Source organism: Petromyzon marinus, chromosome 27, assembly GCF_048934315.1.
Source record: "Petromyzon marinus isolate PM22_M1 ecotype Great Lakes invasive population chromosome 27, UKy_Petmar_22M1.pri1.0, whole genome shotgun sequence".
Lineage (NCBI taxonomy): Eukaryota > Metazoa > Chordata > Hyperoartia > Petromyzontiformes > Petromyzontidae > Petromyzon > Petromyzon marinus.
In genome coordinates, this window is record NC_133693.1 from 11,392,415 (window position 1) to 11,413,911 (window position 21,497).

The following is a 21,497-nucleotide window of genomic DNA, read 5'->3' on the forward strand; positions in this document are numbered from 1 at the left end:
GAAACAATAAAATAATAAACATATAAAGCAATAAAATTTTCACGACGTTTCGACTGCAACACAAGCAATCATCATCTTGCTGTGGTTTTCACACCTGATGATGATTGCTTGCGTTGCAGTCGAAACGTCGTGAGAATTTTATTGTTTTATATTTTTATTATTTTATTGTTTCCCTGCTACGTGACTTTACCGAAAGAACCAATAATATGAATCCCTGCAGTCACGAAAGCTTTAAATCAAAGGCTAATTAATATAAATACGCCATTCCACTTGATCTCTCTCATCTCTATTTTTGTCTACGTGTAGCTCATTGACAAATCTCAATTAAAACTACATCTTTCACCCCCCACCCCCTCTAATCTCACGTCTTTTCTCCACATTTCTCTCATCTCGCTCGTCTACGCATCTTCCTCCATGTGACAAATGACTTTAAGCCCTTGCAATGTTATGATGAGCTAGGACGTGCGTGGTGTGAGTGAAAGGGAGGCTGAGTCGCTTGCTTGGACATTTCTTGGAACGCAATTGAAAAAGCCCTCAACACAGCCACACCGCCACCCACCCGACATCATTCAACGCGTGGAGGGAAATCCTCTGGGCCGGCATGCGTGCGCTGTGTGGCCTGGCGGTGTGGGCAGCAGCAGGAGTAGCAGGAGCAGCAGGAGCAGCAGCAGGAGCAGGAGCAGCAGGAGCAGGAGCAGCAGGAGCAGCAGGAGGAGGAGCAGCAGGAGGAGAAGGAGCAGGAGGAGCAGGAGGAGCAGCAGCAGGAGGAGCAGCAGGAGTTGCAGGAGCAGCAGGAGCAGGAGTAGCAGGAGCAGCAGGAGGAGCAGGAGGAGCAGCAGGAGGAGCAGGAGGAGCACGAGGAGCAGCAGGAGGAGGAGCAGGAGAAGAAGGAGCAGGAGGAGGAGCAGCAGGAGCAGCAGGAGGAGGAGCAGCAGGAGCAGCAGGAGGAGGAGCAGCAGGAGCAGCAGGAGGAGGAGCAGCAGGAGCAGCAGGAGGAGGAGCAGCAGGAGGAGGAGCAGCAGCAGGAGGAGGAGGCGGAGGAGGAGGCGCCACGCGATGGGAATGATAATGCCGCCTGTCTGCCCGCCCGCTCTTTCTCCTCCTCCTCCTCGCCCATGGTTGGCTGGCTGGCTGGTAGGATTTTTATTTATTTAAAGCACATTTTTATTTATTTCTTCTTCTCATTCCCTCCTCCCTCTTCCTCCTCTTCTATCGCCTACTCCTCCTCCTCCTCTTCCTTCTCCCTCCCTCCCCCCATTCTAAAGGGGGGGAAAATCCTCCCTTGCTCCCCCCTCATCCGCGATAACAATAACAGCGATAACAGCAGCAGCGGCGGCGGCGCTGGTGGTGGTGGCGGCTACGGGCAATGACGAAGGAAGACCGAGGGGAAAACGACAACAACGACAACAACAGCAGCGAATAAACGAGAACAAGAGAGAGGGACGATAAGGACGGACGGCGGGAGGAGAATCTGTGTTCTCCACCCCGCCCACCACCACCACCAACAACAACAACAGCCACCACCATCAACCACCACCATCATCTATCTCCCGCTCTCCGTGTCACCCACCGTGTTGCAACACTCAACACACACAACAGAGAGAGAGAAAGAGAAGCGAAAGGCGGGGTTGGTGAGGGTGAGAGAGAGAGAGAGGGGGGGAGGCAGTGAGAGAAACAATGAAATAAACGCGGGGGGACAATGCGGATGTCGCCTCGCTCTCTCGGACGCCGGCGTCGCTTCGTCGTTCTGCCGCTGACTTAAAAGGAGTCCGCAGCCACCGCCGCCACAATCTCCTCCTCCTCCTCCTGTGCTCATCGATCATCATCATCATCCTTCCACCGGCCACCAACATCAACCACCACGGTCTGGTCTCCGGCGTCTGCCGCCGTGTGGTTGTCCATCGTTGTCGACAAAGAGGCGGCTCGAGAGAGAGCCCCCCACCACCACCACCTTGTTTAGCGAGGCCAGCAAGCCAGTTGTTTGCAGGCTTGCGACGCTCTCGTCTTCGTCTTCTTCTTGTTATTGATGTCGTCGTTGTTGTTGTTTTGAGACACAAGAATAAGAAGAAAGCGTCTTCTCGCTCGGATTCTCCTGCAAACCACCGACGAGAGGATCTCGTCGCCTCGTGCCCTGCCTCGGTGTGTACCCGGTGGGAGGTCGTTCATCTCTCGCTCGTCTCATCTTTTATTTTTTTCTTGGGGGGGCCCCCCGTGGCTTGCAAGCCCTCCACCAGGACGGATGGTCACGGCGTCGGCGGAAGAAGACGACTGGACTTGAGTAGCGGTGATGGTGGTGGTTGTTTTCTCCAAGGATATCCTAGCTTGGCGAGAAAGCAAGCCCCTCGTGTTCCTTCGATTCGAGTCGGTTCGTTTTTAAGTTGACATTCGTGTTTTTAGTTGGTTTAGCTGGGGGGGGGGGAGGGAGGGAGGGGGTTGGTGGTTATTTTGTTATTTTCGTTAGCGTCATTACTTTACGATCGTCGTCATTGTTGCTGCCGCTGCAGTATTATTACATCGTTCCATTTCAAATCTCATAGCGAGCGATAGGGAAGAGAAGAGGGCTGACCGAGAGACACCACCCCCTTCCCCGACCCGAGGAGGAGACCCCAGGCTCATTTCCCCGGAGCTTTTTTTTCTTCTGGGGCTCGCTTTTGTTTTCCTATGCGAGCCGATCTGTTCCCGGGGTCCGGTCTGCTCCAGGACGCCGCGGCCCATGGCCGGGATCCGGCTGCAGATCACAGCTTGCGGCCCGGACAGCAGCAGCAGCAGCATCAGCAGCAGCATCATCAGCTGGAGCAGGAGCTTGAGGCGGCCAAGTCGATGGAGACATGTCACCAGCTGCCCGTGCTGCCCCTCGACCGACCGATCCCCAAGCACGTCCTCTTGCGACGAGGCGCCATTAGCTTCAGCTCCTGCACGGCCCTCTTCAGTGGACCTCAGCCCAGGCTTCTGTCACAGGTATGGGTGGGGGGAGGCGAACCGACGCTAATTGCCACACGGTGGTGGTGGTGGTGGAAGGTTGTGGTGGTGGTCTGAACAATAAGTTGTTAATACCTCGGTGGGCTTTGCCCCTGGTTTGATGGGGATGGTTTAGTTGAGTTTGTGTTTTTTTTTCTCTCGGTGATTTGCTTGCCTTTGCTGTACTTTGCACTCATATCGTGTCCTTGTATTGATTGTTGCTGTAACGTTCTTAATACCGTGCCTCCTAACTGGACATCTTGTGAAAAAGAGATCCGTAGCTTATCGGATTCCTCCGGTATATAATGCTTATTCTGGTCTCTCTGGTGGTTGTGGTGGTGGGGGCCCATTGGTGCAGTGGTAAACGCGGCCTCTTCGCAACGTTCCTTGAGCGGAATTCTCAAAGTTGAATCTTGTGAACAATCAAGGCGGCGGATGCAATCGGTGCTGTGATGATACGCATCAAAAGCTGCCGGCAGTCTTCGTCTGCCCGGTCACACAACAAGTGCATCTCACACGTGTTGCAGGAGGGGGGGGGAGTAACGAGCGTGTAAACTTTTGTTGACGGTGCAGACGTGTAAATCTGCACCGTGGCAGGCATTCACGTCGATTGCACGTTCACGGCGCTGTAACTGAACCTGGAATATTGTAGATCAATTCTAGATTTGAAGCTTTCGTGACTACAAGGATCCATACTCTTTGGTTCTATTCGGTAAAGTCACGTAGGTGAAAAATAAAACAACAAAAATCACGACGTTGTGGCCGAAACGTCGTGATTTTTGTTGTTTTATTTTTTTTACCTACGTGACTTTACCGAATAGAACCAAAGAGTATTGTAGATCAGTTGTTTTGCATTTAAGGTGTTCCATGCCTTGGATGCCTGAGCGTGACATTAAACTGGGACGCAGTTCTCTGGTAACTCAGGGAGGGGGGGGGTCTCTCTCCTTCTTTACAAGTGTGTAAACTTTGTATTATGGTGGTACGTGTGACGGCATCACAAGGCCTTTTGTTTGGGACGGTCAAGTTTGTAATTTGTTTAAATACGGTGGCACTGCGGTGTAGGTGTCCATGGTGAGTGGGGAGCTGCTAATATTTATCGCTTTACACAATATAAGCCTTGCGTGGGTCGAGTGGATTTGTTTAACCAGCTGAGAACTCAAGAGACCAGGAGAGACTAATTTGTAAGAGTGGCCTGGTGAAGTTTTGCTTGCAATGTTGCAAAGTCCCAATGTCACTATTTATTAGGAAGCCATTGGAGCGGTGCACTTTAAAATCTGGATTGAAAACTAATTTCTTTAAAGCTACTTTTTTGTGTTAGTTGCAAAACACCGACATCGTTTTACGTTTGTCCAACTGTCATAATTTTAAAAATTGTGCAATTTCGTGGTTTCACTGAATTAATCGTGGTCTGTTTTTTGTTGTTGTTGTTTTTAAATAAGACTTTATTACGTTCCCCGTTGCCTTCTATAGCCTGCTCAAAATCTTATTTTTCACGAGGGTGCCTTTCTTTGTGTGGTGTGTCTCATCAAGTGGCCCGATAGTGTAGAGACGGCACAGGTGAGTGGTCGGGCAGTGCACTAATCAACCCATGTATTGTGTTCAAAGGACTCTCTTAGGCCGTACGTCTCGTGTTCTGCCTCGACTAGTACTTTGGAAGGAGTGAATATTCTATAGAGGCACAACAACACCAGGCGGCAGATATTGCCTTTTGGCAGTAGATATTGGAGCATGAATTTTATGGGCGACGTGAAAGGTGTTTGCGTATATATCACGGCGGTAAGTGCAGTTTTGAGTGCGTCCCGGTTTTCATTAATTCACATTGTTCGTGCAGCATCGCACATTTACAAACTCGTGCAGGTACTGTACCGTATATATGTCTACGGTGTGTAAATGCATACAGTATGCCGTATATATTACAGTATTAGCCTAGCGGGGCATATTTCTAAATAATGTGAAATCAATACGGGGAAAGCATTGCTATTTGTTTTTTTTGTTTAAATCTGAGAGATGGCTTTGATCAGTAGGGCCAAATGAAACTCCCATCACTTTGGTTTCACGGCATTCGTAAAGGAACAGACAAGGGATAGAAACAGGAAGATGTAACGAGGAAACCCCTCCCAAAATGTAGCAGACAAACCCCCCTCAAAACTCCCATTATCTCTCCACTGTAAAAAAAAAACCCAGCATCAGTCCAAGCCTGACGACGTTGCTGTTGAACAAGAGAATGAGTGGCTGCATTGAGCGTTAGTAGACATTTCACATGGTGGTTTAATTAGCAAGCCGTTGGATCCCCGTAGAGCAGTATTTATACAGCATGGCATTTTGGCCTTCAATCCCGAGGTTGCCAGTTCAATTTCGAGTCACACTGGAGTTGTTAATTCGCGATATACAGAATTCCATCTGGTGGGAAGGGCTGGGGAATGGCTACAACTGTAGAAAATTGATTTGTAGTTCACTTTTTGATGAGGCAAACATGTGGATATTAGATAGGGAAGGTCTGTCACTCGCCAGTTGAAAAGAGTGCATTGTGGAGCGCATAGAGAATCGTTATCTCCTATAATTTAAACTATTTGCGAACAGCTAATTCATGTGCTGAGTATTCCTTTCAATTTAGCATTGTTCTAAGTAGTGTAAGGAACTTGCTTTTTGAAGGGCTGTCCTTGTCCCAGTGTGCTATGTGGAATGATCACAGCCTCCACTTGATCTTCAAGCTACACTTGTGAGGCAGTAGACACTTTTCGTGTCTTTTCACAAGGAAGTTTATTGTTACGTAAATAAAAATGGTTTAACTCATAGTATTTTATAATCCCCGTGTTTTGCGGAAAGGTTTTGTTAACGTAAGAAAATTAAAATGCTTTAACCTACATTCTTTTATAATCCCAGTGTCTTGTGTAAGGATTATATCATTGTTTTAATTGAATCATTGTGCCTACTATATACACACACACACAAACACTTTTATAAGTGCTGTGTGTTTACACTGTGTATCCTGTATATTATACCGTGCACTCTACTGTACATATAATATAATCAGAGACATGTGTATTAAGTCATTTGTGTGCCAAGGCACGTGTCGTGTGATATTTTTTTTAAAACGTATGCGGCCCACCAAACTCAAAACCCGGCCGTTCTATAAGCCCTGGAAACTTCGGTACACACATGCTCAAGATTCAGGAAGGGACAATTTTGCAATTTAGTACAGTAATTGCGGATAATTCCACATTTTGGCCCAGGAACTGGCATGCAGTCGTCCACGTTTATAGTAAACATCATCACTGGGGCTCTCTCTCTCAACGTCCATACAAATAATGACGAGGCAGTGGGTGAGCCTGTGTGTACGTGTTCCCACAGTGGGTGTGTGGCACTGTGTGTTGGCGGAGCCGAGCGAGGTTCGGCCTCACACTTTGAACTCATTGGCAAATTGAATACAATCTGGGACGTCCAGCGACCACGATACAAATACATGGTGGTGGGTGCATGCCCACGATAGCACGAATGTAACAGTACACACGAGAAATCCAAATGACGCGTTTGCGTTTGAAGAGCATAAAACTTGTACGTACGTTGTGCGTAGGGCGTTCCTCTTCGTTCAGTGGAGGTCTTGTAAACAATTGTAAACGGTTTATGTTTACGTTTATTATCTAATGAAATAGCTGCTTTTAGAAGTCGTGCCAATGCACAGGCGCATCGCAATTCTTTCTTTGCACATATCCCTTTGCTTGTTGTTTTAGGAAGTTCTATAAGGTGGCCAAATTAATGAGCGATTTCTCTGCCAATTTACATTGGAGATTGTTAAGAGTTTGGTGAAGTGATGAGGTGACTTCGATGGCTTATTGGGCTATCCAGCCACTACTCTGTCACTCCTTCCGATGTTTTAGGATATATATGGATGGCTCCATCCAAGGTAACAAATCTTCTCAATGTTTTCAGGTTAAGTCCAAAGCTGAAGGCAAACATAATATTCCGTCAATTGTTAACGTACACAGTATGTGATGTCTTCTGGGTTCTTTCGGTAAAGTCACGTAGAATAGGAATAAAATAATAAAAAATAACCGAAAGAACCCAGAAGATGAATCCCTGCAGTCACGAAAGCCTTAAATCGAAAAGTATGTGATGTGTTTAATGATGGCTTGCAAAAATGGCCTTTTGATTGAGACCCCAAATGTGGTGTTCTGGTTTATCTTTTCGAGTACTGTACTGGTCAGCCTAGTGTAGTATGGTTATTTGACCATGGTGGTTATTTGACTGTACTTCACCACACTCGCATGGCCAGTTATGGGGAGGCCTTCACCCAGCAATGGATTGATAAAGGGCTGTACATCACGTATTACCATTGAGGAGCATTCACTCGTGTGGAACTTGCCAAGCAACTCTACTCACAATGCATGCAAAATACCAACTGCGTGCATTGTGCACGCGCACATTTCATTGCACTGAAGTTCTTATCGTGGAATACATTGTCAACGAGTGTCATGTCTCTTATAATATTTCCGTGTTTTTTTTTTACGGCAGCCATTCAAACGCTGGCATTCTTTTTACGTAACGGTGGCCGACGTGTTTTCACAAACACCGCTCTGCACCCACGTCAGTATCACCACAAACACTGCTGCAGAGCAGTGCCCACTTCGGTTGACTTCGTAACGCTCATTTTTGAATTCCTGCAGGAGTGTGGGACTATCGTTTGACACTGCAGTGTTAATTTAGTAACCACCCATTATTTTGTATTCATCACTCTTTACGTAATGTAACATGGTTAATGTAACATCGTTAATATTTACTCGTGTGCATGTCAAACGACTACTGGATGAGGGCCCCTCCCCACTCCGTTGCAGGTCATTTGACCATACTTCACCTGACTGGTCAGTGCGGATTGCCTTTCTACAATGTGGCCTCACACTAGCATGTAGTAACGCATGTGCATGTTGGTCGCCCATCCAAGTTCTATCCAGCCCAGCTTACTTTGTAATGAGATGGGTGCATTGTGAGTGATTTGTTGATTGGCCCCATATAATACCTGCTCTTTAAGTGTCATTCAAGGTAAGTTGGCATACGGATCACGCTTGTGAAATGTGGAATTGATGCCACTGCCCTTAGGCTTGTAAACAGCACTGATTAATAATTGATCAAGGTATCCTGCTATGACGATGCATGTTGAAACATCTGTGGGGTAGCTTGCACAACCGTTTCAAAGGCGTGCTCATACAGGTGTATCACATTGGAACCTACCACCACAGCAGCTCTTAAAATGTCCATGTGGGTGAATCGATTGCGACTCAAGGCTGCAGTTATAGAAGGGAGCTTTCCTGTGCATCGCAAAGGCTTAAAGCTTTAACATGTGTGGCTTACGGACGAGCATTGGCACACACTGCCGTAATGTATATTGGAGAGAAGTTCGTGACGTTTTTGTTTGGTTACTTTCCAACACTGACGTGCATTTTTGATCACGCACATTGATGTGCCTTCCTGTTTGTGGTCACGCTTGGACATGTCATAAGCGTAATGTTTGTGGCATGTGACAATTATCAAATATCAGCTGCTTTGTGCGTTGTTATAGAAGTAACAAGAGCATTGGAATATTGTGAATCGTGGATATGTATGTGGAGAGCTGCACCTAACTTTTTGATGAGGTTTTTTTTTCCAGCAAACGGCTATGCTCTGTCCTTTCAATTTAATTCATGGGTCCCCTGGGCTACTCAACTTGTGGCACCCCATGGTTATTTGCACCCCAATTTGAAAATCATTGCCACGTGCCTGCACAACAACAGTGTGGGGTTTGTCGTCAGGGATGGGCATCATTTGTAGCCGATTTGCAGCTCTTGGTAAAAACCGTCACGCCACTCAAAACACATTTCTGTATAACTCCTTCTAGTGGTCATCATAGAATGGTGAACATAATTCTCCATTAATTTCTGCTATGTGTAGTAATTAGCAATAGCAATGAAAACATGTGTTCGGCAGAATTGCATAGTGTGCAGCAACATGCGGTGCAGTATTAAATGCAACGCTCTTTTTTCTTGCAACGCAATTTTCTACAATATTTATTCTATTTAGAGTGAAAATCCCGGATTAACTTTGGCAGGTTCTTTTGTGTATCTTCGTTGGATGAGGCTATAATATGTAACTTGTCAATTGTGGATTTTCTTTATCCAAGGCTGAATGAAGACCTAATTTTCTCTCTGGTTCTTTTAGCTGTGGCCAGTCCTATGTATATAACCAGAATTCTTCTACTGTATTACCACGAGTAGTGGAAATATAAATATAGAAGTGCCAGTGTGTGAAAACTATTTGTCCTGGAGCCCCATGTTCCTTGCCATTTCACCTGCTGTGGAAACATCGCAGCATAGGAATAAGGTCCGTTCTGAAGAGTCACCGGCTACACGTGCTTGGTGTTCTGAGAATTGCCGGTATGGCGTACCCACCGCATGCCGGCACACGTTGGCTACTGATTACCGTTCTCTTGCATTGACTTGTTTATTTATTGCTTATGAATAATTTCGGATTTTCAGATGACAGAGTGACCCAGGTGTTTTACAATTTCACCTTGTAATGGTGGTACACATCACTAGGTAGCTAGTTACTACTACATGCGTAGCTTTTCGCGCTAATGCTGTACAGCTCTCTGATGTGATTTCGGTAGCTGGTTAATTGGTACTGATCGCTACCTGCCACTGAGAACATTAGTACTGGTTCAATAGCTGTTATCCTGCTACCATGTCAACTGCTCCGTAGGCACGTGGAACTGCAACATTGGTGCACATGACTCGGTCGCTGTAGTCATGTATATCGGATACCAAATTGGAACAAATCCTACATCTAAATTACAAAATATAATAATGCTGTTTAGACGAAGGATTTCCTTTATATAAACAGTCGTGTTTTTTTATTCAAGCTTAAGTTAAACAACTGGCTTTTCTATGCACATCGAACGATTGATTGGGAATGCAGTTGCTTGTGTGTGCACGAGGTAAACATGAGATGCTCTGTGCTGCCTGCATCAGGGTTTTCTCAAACTCAATTCCTCGTGCCCTCCCCAGCTTTGTTACCCCATGACCACCAGTCTCTTTTAGAGTCAAATTGTCATTCTGGTGAAACCGAAAATCTGCCATCCGATTTAATCTGCGCATCATTTTATTTCCACGTCGCCCCTGCAGTTCAGAGCAAATCCCAACAATCCACGAGTCTTTGCCGATGTTTGGAGTCGGCGTATTTAACTCCCGACTAATATTGCGAGGCCCGGCCCCCCCACGATTTTGTTTTAAAGCACTTAGTAAATCTTTGAAGCACAGCTGGGATGTACACAGACACATGGGAATACCTGAGACACGCAGAAATACAAAGAGAGAGATTGAGAGAAACAGAGAGATGGAGCTAGACACCGGGAGATGGAGAGAAACCCGCAGACAATGAGACACACGCAAATAGACACAGAGATGGATAGCTTGATGACCTACTGCTGGGTAAAGGCCTCACCAATCTGGCAATGCAACAGTCGATCTGTTTATTTTGACCGCAAATTTGAGTTGTTGAGGTTCACTGGATTTCAAGATCCACTAAAAGCGTGCGTCTCATGGGAACCTACAAAATCACAGATAATGGTAAATTTAGTTATTACACACTGTCTTTTTTTTAATAGATTTTGCCCAGCAAAAGTCTGTTTCCTTACACAAATGAACAATGATGCGCTGCTTCTGTCCGTCGGAGAGCCTAAGCCAGTCATGGCAAATACAAATTCCCTTGCCATGGCCAGCCTCTCCTTTCTCCATAGAATGACCACTATTGGCTTCCCATGAAGAGGTATGCAGATTACAATGCAGTTCGACTGTGGGCACAAATATAAGCTGCCTAACAGCGGCTATGCTTATTGTAGACATCGTTCCGGAAACGTGTTTGTAATCCAAAGCACTCGTATATCAGAAGCACTCGTATATCAGTTGTGATCACGTGATGCTCGGCAGACAAAGCATATACGTACTACTCGTATTGCAAGACCCTCGCTCGTTTATCAAATGAATATTTATTTAAAAAAATTGCTCGTCTTGCAAAACACTCGCAGACCACGTTACTCGCAATCCATGATTTTAATGTAGTTGCAACGTGTTTTCATTACCACTAACACCGTACAATGTCATTGCACAGTTATAAAGTTTTTACTCTGGCAAATAGTTTGTGAATTGTTTTTGTATCAAATAGCAAACGCTAATACCGCATTGAGGTGACACGAAGCAGAAGTGTAGTCCGCCACTGGATGTACATCGTCAGAGATGGCGACGGCGTGGGGAGGCCTTCATCCAGCATTGGATCGACGATTGCTGATGGAGAAAACTGAACCTTCACGCTTACTAAATGTTGTACGTTCGATTCACGGGAGGCAACGATCATCGTCAACGGGGCATGACGTTTTAATTTACATCCCATAGAGGAGCAGTGTGTCTTCATAAATACAATTATTTTCATTTACCGCATGCTTACTCACGATTTAGATTTTTTTTTATTCAGAAACCAGCAGTTATAGGTTTTATTAAAAAATATTGTTATGTACGGTGCCAATAATGGCGACACACTTGCTGTTTTGTCCTATTGTATGATTGTGTTAGTACATGCTGCTATGAAGGATTAGCTGGCTGACAGTTTACATGTTTTCACTTGCTGACCTTGTAATGATCTGCGTATAGGCATTGCATGGCGATAGTGGTAATTAGTTCCTGTTTGCTACAAAAAAAACGTTACATTTGAGCCAGTTCTCTGTCCAATTTGGAAATGTCCATATTTCCATGTTTTTGATAAATGATAAAAAAAAATTCGTTCAATGTGTTCGCAATTACTATATTTATGCATAACCCTCGTGCCAGAATATTTGTATTTTTGGTTTTTAATATTTGTTCGTCGGCTTCAGTCGGTTTGAAATGAAGCTTTTATTTTCTCCGCTCAAATTAGTGCTGTTTATTTAGCGACAAGGTTTTTCGAAATTGGATAGATAAACAAAAATTAACTTTAAAATTTTTGTTGGACTCAATATCAGGATATTTTTAAAAGTCGTTTTATGGAACAAATGCTTTTCAGAGCCAAGAATGAAAAGGAAAAATGAATTTTTATTCATGTAGCTCAACATTACTCATGCTTATTGGAACCGAGTACGTGTGCGTGTGGCATAATGTCATGTGTATAATTATGTTATGATTATGTATGCATGTATGCAGTTAAGTCTGCTTTTGTGTGCATAATTGCATGAATGGGAGATCTTTCGGTGTTCATTATTAGAGTAAAATATATATGGGATATTTAAATTGGCAGTGAAGGCAATTGAATATTTTTACATGTTGAGGTAGTAGCATTTGTATGTCTGAAAAACGATGTCATTGAATAATTATTTGACTCAACCAATACACGATGCATATCTCCGCACTTAATAGCAGGGTCACTTGTGTGCCGGTTGTGAAACTTAACTTTTCATGTGACATGGTGGCCCATTGACTTACTTGCTGGGCCTGTTTTCAATACAATGGATCTGGTTTTGTACGAACCAGTTAAACACTGTCACGATGTGACTTCATCCGTCCAAAAAAAAACTGTGCTGTCCTTTTTTTTTCTCATGAACACCTTAATGTCAAATAATCGCATGTAACACACACTTTGGCTTGAGCAAGACATAAATTAATCCACACCGCCAAAATGTTTTCAGACTGAAATAAATTACCAAAACAAGGCAGCTGTGCAAGCTGGCCTACGTGAGTTTCTCCCCGCGACTCTTTGAGTACTGACGGCCAACTTTCGACGTCAACCGCAGCACACCGCCCGTGACGTCAATGCGCGCTCGAGATGATCTCTCACCTTCACCGATGCTGCGGCTGCGCCATTATTTTGCTGGCATCGGCGTACGACACACGCGACGTCACCAGGGGCGGTGACACACACGCGCACAACACAACGTCTTGTGTGTGTGCGCGTGCGCACCTTGTTGACCGGTTTCTCGAGGCGTGTGTTTGCCACCGTGCGCGCTTTTGCCGTCCTTCAGCTGTCATTTCACTTTTTCTACTCTGGTTTTTTACGCGCTCCCCGAGGTAACTGTTTCAAGAGGGATATTATAAAAGTCAGGCGTGCGATGCTTTGTGAGGCTTATTTTTGTTAAGCTCTTTTTTTTTTGTTTGCGGTAGGGCCTTGTGAAGAGCATAGATCGAGTCGAGGCGTCTCTCCATGTGCCGTTGAGCACTGGGGAGGTGTCGCTCTTCTCCAGCGGCAGTCCCAAATGCCTCTGCTGAAGACTCCCCCCCCCTGCTCCTAGCAGAGGGCATCCCCTCCACAGGACAACCTATAACGACTTCTCACAGCGTGGTGCAGTGATGTTCACGAGGGGACTACCTGTTCTCGTCTAGCAAACAGAGTGCCGTATTGAAGCGCTGCAAATACGTCAGGTGTATTGCATGAAATACCCTCTTGCAAGGCCTGCTCATCTGCCCCTTGTACGTACGCACACGACATATAAAATCCTTAATGCCCGCAAGACGACAGTGTTTACTGAAGTTCCGATTGTCATTTCTCTTCACTATTCCACCTGCTAACTCTGCTGTAGAAGAACGATCTTATCAACCTTGGGCCAGTCTTAATATGGTTGGGAATAGGGGGGGGGCTCTGTATCTATCTATCTATCTGCTGCTCATTCTTTCTGCTGCTGCTTCTACACTCCAAGCATGCCACACACCGAAGACCTATATACTAATTCTTTTGCATGTTCAGTATTTTCATTGATTTTATTCTATCTGCCTTCTGCCTGCCTACATTTGTTGATATGCAGTTTAGTAAGTGCTCAGATGTAGTACGCATGTTTTCAGCTCGAATATAATTAGTTTTTTGTTAATGTATATGCTCGTGTTGTTACTTCAGCCTCATGTTGTGTTATTAATTTGCGTCTGTCGCTTGTGATGTGTCTGTGTTGATGCAAAGTACGATGGATATACATTTCACCCCTTCCATTATTAAATGGTTTGCCACAATTTTCGGTCGTAATTTAATTCACGAATGGAATTTTATTTGTCTTTTTGGGAATACAACTCAGGCCTCCCGAGTTATGTTTACACCGATATGCCACAGCTTGTCATACTGTGTGTAGTGTCTAAAATTGCAATAACCTGGTGACAAATATATGGCGTGCATTTAGAAACACGTGTTTAGAGTATTTTGCTGCTATAAATTCAACGTGATGGCAAGCCCTTCGTCGAGCTATCATTTGTGGCCAGGTTGCTTATGAAAAAAGAGCTACGTAGCTCACGGGCCTTACCTGGTAAAAACAAACAAAAAATCATAGATTGTGGCAGAATCCTGTGTATTCATGATTGTGGGCATATTAAATGGCTGTGATGTAAGCTCAAGCTGTGTTCTAGTGGGCCAAAACTTGCTTGGAAGGACTGCAAGTTTCAGGATTCCATGCCGGGCAAATGGCCCCCAACAGTGGAGCTAGGAATTCCAGCCAGTGACCCTTTGCCACGGCTGAGGCAGAGCCACATTGTAGTGGCAGAATTAAATGTGTTATGTTACTGGAATGTTGGACAACAGCAGAGCAGTTGCCGTTAAACTTTGGGTTTACAGCCACGGTTCAATTTCCCGAGCTTGTGTGACGGCAATAGTCAATAAAGCGAAATGTGGAATTCACTCGATCCCTCTGCGGAATAAACCAGAACAAAAGCTAAAGTATATCTTTACTCGTGATAAACATTTTTTTTCATAATTATAAGAGTTAACTTGGTCCATAAACTAGAATGTATTATGATCATCTCCATTTCATTATTTAAAAATTTTGCATATTAGTTTTCTCTTTTATGATTACATAACCAGTTCGGTGGCACTGGTTAAAGAGCGCAGGGCTCCCAATGGAAGTGATGTAATGTCAAATCCTGGTCTGGGCTGGACTAAGTCAACAAAATGAGTTCCACTTTGTGATATGTTAACAATGGTCATGCCGTGGACAGATTGGCCCCTGCATGGGAATGTGGACTTTCCATAAATGCCTAAGGGTCACCAAATAACATGAATACTGCTCATTGGAGCAGAGATACAACTTGACATTAGTCCACACCTTTTTTGATATGTAATACGTTTATAGAAGTGTTTCTGTACAGATATTATCATACAGTGGCAAATGTGCTCTTATTGGGAACCCGAATGACTTGGAAAGTTGTCGAATAAGAACATTAGTTAATCATCTGAAGATCTTCAGGGAATACAACTATCGTTTTATTTTATGTACATTGCTTGTGTTAATATTCAGTAGGGGCACCAAGGTAATGATATGTTAATTGCCTCGCCTCCTATATTTTGAGTTTGCATGTTCTCCCCGTGGCTGTGTAGATTTTTCCTCTGATTTCTGCCACCACATTTAGAAATGTGTTTAGAGTATTTGGCTGCTGTACATTTACGTGATAAGCCACTTCGTTGAGCTCTCATTTGTGATCAGGTCGTTTCCACAAACGAGCTATATAGCTCAGTGGGCCTAATCTGGTAAAAAAAATGGTTGAGTTAATTTTGTTTTACTCAAGAGACCAGGATAGTTTTATTCTCAAAAGTGGTTAATAATGTCATCGTTGTCATCAGGGGCGGAACCAGGATTTTCAGCCCGGGGTGACATTCAACAAATGTTAATTTCAAGAATGATTAGAGAGTCAGGCTGTTGGACTAGACGCCATCGGTTGGCTACACACTCTGACAATGCAGTTGCACGGAGTCCGCCAGACCGAGTGTCGTACACTTATATGCCGAATGTTTCAGATTTTCAATTTTTTTTCGGGGGTGACAATTGTCTACCCTGTCACCCCCCTGGCTCCGCCCCTGGTTGTCATAACGTACGTTCGTGCAGGATGTTTAGCTTGCATTCGTTCACGTTCACATCTTGCGCGCCGCCACGGGCATTAGGTTGTGTGTCTGTGAGCGAGCGCAGTTTTTGCCTTTATCCTCATCATTCAGTCTTGGCAAAACCCAGAACATTTTGCAGGATTAGCAGTTTTTACTAGCCACCACCCCCCCCTTCCCAGTTGTCAGGGCAACTGTTTCACGCAGAACATAAATATTCAGAGCCTTGAGACTCAGAGATGCGGCGAGCACTTTACCCTGGTTTTGCTCCACACCCCGAGCCTGTACCACGGCTGAAAGTTTCACCCCACTCTCCAGTTACCTCCTTTCCCCCCCGCCAACAATGAATTGTCGCTGGTCAACCTCATATCAAACGTGTGAATGCTACTGGATATCGTTCTAATGTTTATAATTTGACTTCAATGGAAGTACAACATTCTTACAATGACGTTTGTGCGCACCCGCGAGTATTGTGTGCGTTGTTATGAGCAAATGATAAGTGCTGAACTAGACGTGTTGTGAGCTTCATGAATGCAACGCTTGTTTTTCATAACTAACTTGCGTTTGACAAATATCGACATGGCCCTTCTCCTTTTGATGAGGTGAGTAGACGTATAGTGTATCGCTGGATGTCCTACTATATTGTTGCAGCCTTTTGTGTGTGGAGTTTGGATCTCCATCGGCCGCAGGAGTGTTCCTGCGAGCATAACAGCAGCAGTTTTTGGCTCACCCATCGAATAAAGACAGTCACCGCATCGCCCGCTTTCAGGTGCGCTTCTGCGGCCGCCTGGAGTGCTCTCCTTCTGATATCAGTAAGCGACCGAAGCTATGCAGTTTTAAATCATTTCGATTGAAAACTCATTCCTGCCGTGCCTCCGATTTTACGGTTGGCTACGTAAGGTGTGAAACAAGTTCAACATATATTGCATACACCTTCACGATCTGGCCTCAGTCATGCAGGGTGGGGGGGGGGGATGTTTCAAGACTTGCAAAGAACGCAGTCATCATTTAGCACACCCTCAAGGAAGATGCAACCCACCAAATGAATACATTTTGCAGGTACACACACAAACACCTAGGCTCGGCACCCTGGAGTTTTTTTTTAAATTTAATGACAGAAAATATTGTTTAAGACCTACATTCGAATGCTTTATTATAGCACTCAAGTGGCAATACTGGCATATGTTTGAATACAACACCAATGCAATGATTGTATTCGATTGCTCGGTTGTGAGATTCAAGGGTTTTTTTGTTATTGCTAGTGACGCTTCAAACTATTGTGAGTGGACGACACTCGGCCAAGTTACGTGTCTTCAAAAAATAAGTGCAATATGTATTGTGGGTCGCTCGTTCCTCCGTAAAACTGTGTCATCGGTGACAGATTTATTTGATGGGATTAAAAATATATGTGAAGCAGCGTTGGCAGTGGTGGACAATTAACAAAAAAGCTCACCAAGACCGTCAATAACAACACTGCGGCCTTAAAAGGAAAAATATATAGTTGGAGACGATTTGAGCAATGGTCCGTTTTCATCGCGCATAAAATAATTAAATGTGTTTATGTTTAGAAGGACCATTGCCTGAAACTTTCTATATATGTTTCCTTTTGAGGCCCGTGTTGTTGGTGATTGCGCGGTATTTTTTTTGTGATATAGTGAGAGTGTAACAGCATCACATTTTTTGCTGACACGCGTGTGGATCTTTTGGCCTCTGCAGTGATCGGAGCCGAGATCGTTGCCAGCGTCTGCTTTTGTCAGAAAGAGAAGCTTGTGCATTGTTTGCAGCCGGTGTAGCGTTAGGATGTATCGCCACATATGGTGATTGTGCAATTTAACTAGATGTTTGCTTGCTGCAATACATGACAAAATATTAATGCGAAGGATATAAATAACAAAATAAATTAGCAGAAAATACGTCTCATTCACATTGCGTTCTCCCTAACAAAAACATAGTTTTTATACCACATCGGCCACACGGCCATCTTGAGTGCATAATTTCAACTCTGTTTCAGAGTTTGTGTTAAACCAAATGCTTCTGTGGCGAAAGGTATGTGTTAACAGTACTTTTATTTTAGAAAAAAAATGAAGGGAAGAGACCGATATGGGAAGGAGGAAAATAGTATTTTTTTAATTTTGTTCGAAAATACTTTCTATGTTTACAATTATTTTGCATTATGGGACTGTATAGTGTCCGATTACTAGAGCACAGATATGCAATGGTTATACTCGTTAAGCATTGGTAAATGTTCAGCCTTATTTGCAGACTTTTGAGTGATTAACACAGTAATGAAGTGAGGGTAATTTCAGCTCATTGGCCTACATTTAACAAAGTGAGGAACCCATTATAATTTTTTTTGTAAGAATTCGCTCACCGCAATTATCTGACATTGCTCTTCTATATTCAGTTTGAGAATTCATATGTTGACCTGAGCACGTAAAAGGTACGATTTTTGAAATAAATTGGAAGAGGAATTAATGCCATCTTTGCATGAGGTGGGGGGCTCCCTTTTGTAATGTCATGCAGGAACTTCCAGGCAGCAGCATGGAACTGACTTTATGCAAACTGGGAGACTTGAATCCTGGAACTGTTCCTGGGCTACGAGGTTGGTTCGGAACATTTCCTCAATTCTGATTCTTCGCCTCGGGTGTGTGGCATTGTCCGAGAACTTGGCCGAGAGCCAGCGGCCTTGACACCGGCCTCAGCCAAGAGGACCTGGCCTTGACTGTCCTTGACTACTGCCTCAGCCTGGAGGACCTGGCCTTGACTGTCCTTGACTACTGCCTCAGCCTGGAGGACCTGGCCTTGACTGTCCTTGACTACTGCCTCAGCCTGGAGGACCTGGCCTTGACTGGCCTTGACTACTGCCTCAGCCTGGAGGACCTGGCCTTGACTGGCCTTGACTACTGCCTCAGCCTGGAGGACCTGGCCTTGACTGTCCTTGACTACTGCCTCAGCCTGGAGGACCTGGCCTTGACTGGCCTTGACTACTGCCTCAGCCTGGAGGACCTGGCCTTGACTGGCCTTGACTACTGCCTCAGCCTGGAGGACCTGGCCTTGACTGGCCTTGACTACTGCCTCAGCCTGGAGGACCTGGCCTTGACTGGCCTTGACTACTGCCTCAGCCTGGAGGACCTGGCCTTGACTGTCCTTGACTACTGCCTCAGCCTGGAGGACCTGGCCTTGACTGGCCTTGACTACTGCCTCAGCCTGGAGGACCTGGCCTTGACTGGCCTCGACACTGGCCTCAGCCTCGAGGATTCAGCCCTGAATGGCTTTGACACTGACCTCGACCTGCAAGGCTTCCCAGCCTTAGACTCGGCTCAGATTTTTGGCTTTCGACATCCAGCTTATCCTTGGACTCATGGTTTCTTGTCTTGAATGTAGTAAAACTGATGTGATTAAGCACACTCGCAATGGGAACAAGCTGACAAATGCCATAACGCCGCACCTTCCTCAGCATGCCCACATGTGTAAGTATAGTATATCTAATATTTGTGTGCCTTGCACACTCCTGGCGTCTTCGAAGGCTTCACACGTGCTACCCCTGATTTGATTTTTTTCAAGGGTTACCTGTTTCTCCTCTTGTTGTCCTTGTTCGCGTAGCATTGCTTTATTTGTGTATCCATACTTGTGTTTGTGTGTATCCCTGAGTTTATGATTGCTAAAGGCAACCGCCTCAATAGATTTTGAAGACATGAAGTGATTTAATACTCATCCGAGGCAAATTTGTCACAGAAAACTGCTTTTAAAACCAATTTTTAAATGCGGTCTCAAAACATGCAAATATACTTACAAGAGTGCACAAAACAACCCAAAATGTATTTTAATTAAGGGCACGAACTATATTCAAGATGTTTGACTGGTCTCTAGGCACATGGGATTACACGTTTGTCATGAAACACGTGTACAGCTAGGCATTGCTCTGTTTCAGCAACGCACCCTGGATGAGTGAATTACCAAGCTTCCACGTGCTTTAAAGTCAATGTTAATTAAACTCCCAGATAAATGAAATTGCTTGCGAAACCCATTACGTTGCCGTCTTAATCCAAATCTCAAAATATGAGTGCAGTACGGTGTTACACTATGAATGTAATCTTACAATTAAACTTTTAAAGTAATGGTTTAGCGTACGTGTGTCAACACTTGGACCTTTGCAGCAATAAAGATCATCAGTCCCACTGCATAATCTCGATTGCTATGTTAAATAAAGGACAAATTATATTAGTCTCTTCATAAGGCCTTGTACGCACAATGGTTCATTCACTCTTTTGTCTATTCCATTATGTAGGATATTAAAATTATCGGAGCGAAAGGAAAATTGTATTTAAACAACAAATGTTTTCGATGTGTCATTTCGTTGAGTAGGCTTTTGCAGCACGGCAAAGAGTTTTACCGAACTTGCTGAGCAACGATCACTTGTTTGCCAGATCAGTCCCCCATGGACTTGGCTCCACTCTCTCAGCAGTGTTGGTTTTATTCCTCCGACCTGGCTCTTTTATCCATGAAACCCTCATTGAGTTTCACGACTCGTTTTTTAAGGAGGGTCCTGCATTTGGGATGTTTTTGCCCCGTTCCACGAATGAGTGCGGGCAGCTGTCTGGAACACCGAGAGAAAGCCCACACGCGGAGGCAATGACACTCGGCACTGTTGTCTCCTGGCTGCCTTGCAAGCCCCCGCGCCTACGACAACTGGCAAGCCCCGGTGGTGGTCACCCGTCCAATTACTAAGCAGGATCAACACTGCTGCGCTCCTGAGAGTTAATAAGGTTGAGCGCGTTTATGGTGATTGATATAAATTATTTACGTGAATTATGGTTATTTATCACTATGATCTTATTATAAAGATCACATGTAAGTTATTTTTGAGTGATTGAGACGTTATTATTCGCCTATGTACGTGAATATTTTACGACCCTGAATATATGTGAATATTTGTGCAGGAACGCGCAGGAAGAGATTTTGTCCATCTTAAAGGTTTAAATGGTTGCGGCATATAATGCGCCGCGTTGAAATACGCGCGCTTTCGTATATGTATCCACCATAGTATTTACATTAGCGCGCTTTTATAATATACTGTAATTTTGAAACGGGGGGCAGGGGGTGGGAGGGGGGGTTATTTGCAAGGCAGGTTAAGCTGCGTGGCGACGCTCGCCGCCCGAATGTCCGATCGGGTGGCTTTCCCTCCCGGTTGTGCGCACGCACCACCCCTTGCATGCCAATTACCACGGGCGGCGGTGCGCATGCCTGTTTGCACAGCCGTGCCTGCGTGCAGGGAATAAAAGGGGATAGGCTCGGGTTGCAGGGCCCTGCCGCCACCCCCTGCTCGGCGCGCGCCCGTCTACATTGAAGCTCGGTGCGGCACCGTTCATCCGCTCGTGTGCTCGCTGTGCAGTGCTGTGCTGTCTGAGCATTGCTGCGAGCGGGACAGTGCTGACCAAAAAATGAGACGTTCGCCCTCCGTTGCTTCGCTCGGCCGCCCCAATGTAACAAACGAAATAAGTACGTTTCAAAAAAAATGAAGATGTGTCACCTATGCTGAGCCTGGGCAACACTGTGGCGACATGTTAATTTCCTCGCCGGGTATACAGGAGGTCGTGGGTTCGATCCTGACTGACGATGGTACATTTCGAGTTTACGTGTCTCTCTTCCCGTGGTCGCGTGGATCTTTCTCTCCAGGTCCTCCGGTGTTTTCCTCCACGTTT

The 21,497-nt window shown here is 45.1% G+C and overlaps 1 protein-coding gene across 3 annotated transcripts in view; it reads left to right on the forward strand.

The window, feature by feature from the left end:
* The first annotated feature begins 1,051 nt into the window (after nt 1-1,051).
* The window catches only part of LOC116946533 (high affinity 3',5'-cyclic-AMP phosphodiesterase 7A-like), a 119,475-nt gene continuing 99,029 nt past the window's right edge, over nt 1,052-21,497 (forward strand). For 2 of the 3 annotated variants that reach the window (XM_032961506.2, XM_032961507.2), the window contains exon 1: nt 1,052-2,958. In XM_032961506.2, the coding sequence (XP_032817397.1) occupies nt 2,662-2,958 (297 nt within the window). In that variant the 5' untranslated portion in view covers nt 1,052-2,661. The remainder of the gene's footprint in view (nt 2,959-21,497) is intronic. The other variant, XM_032961509.2, reaches the window with a different exon arrangement.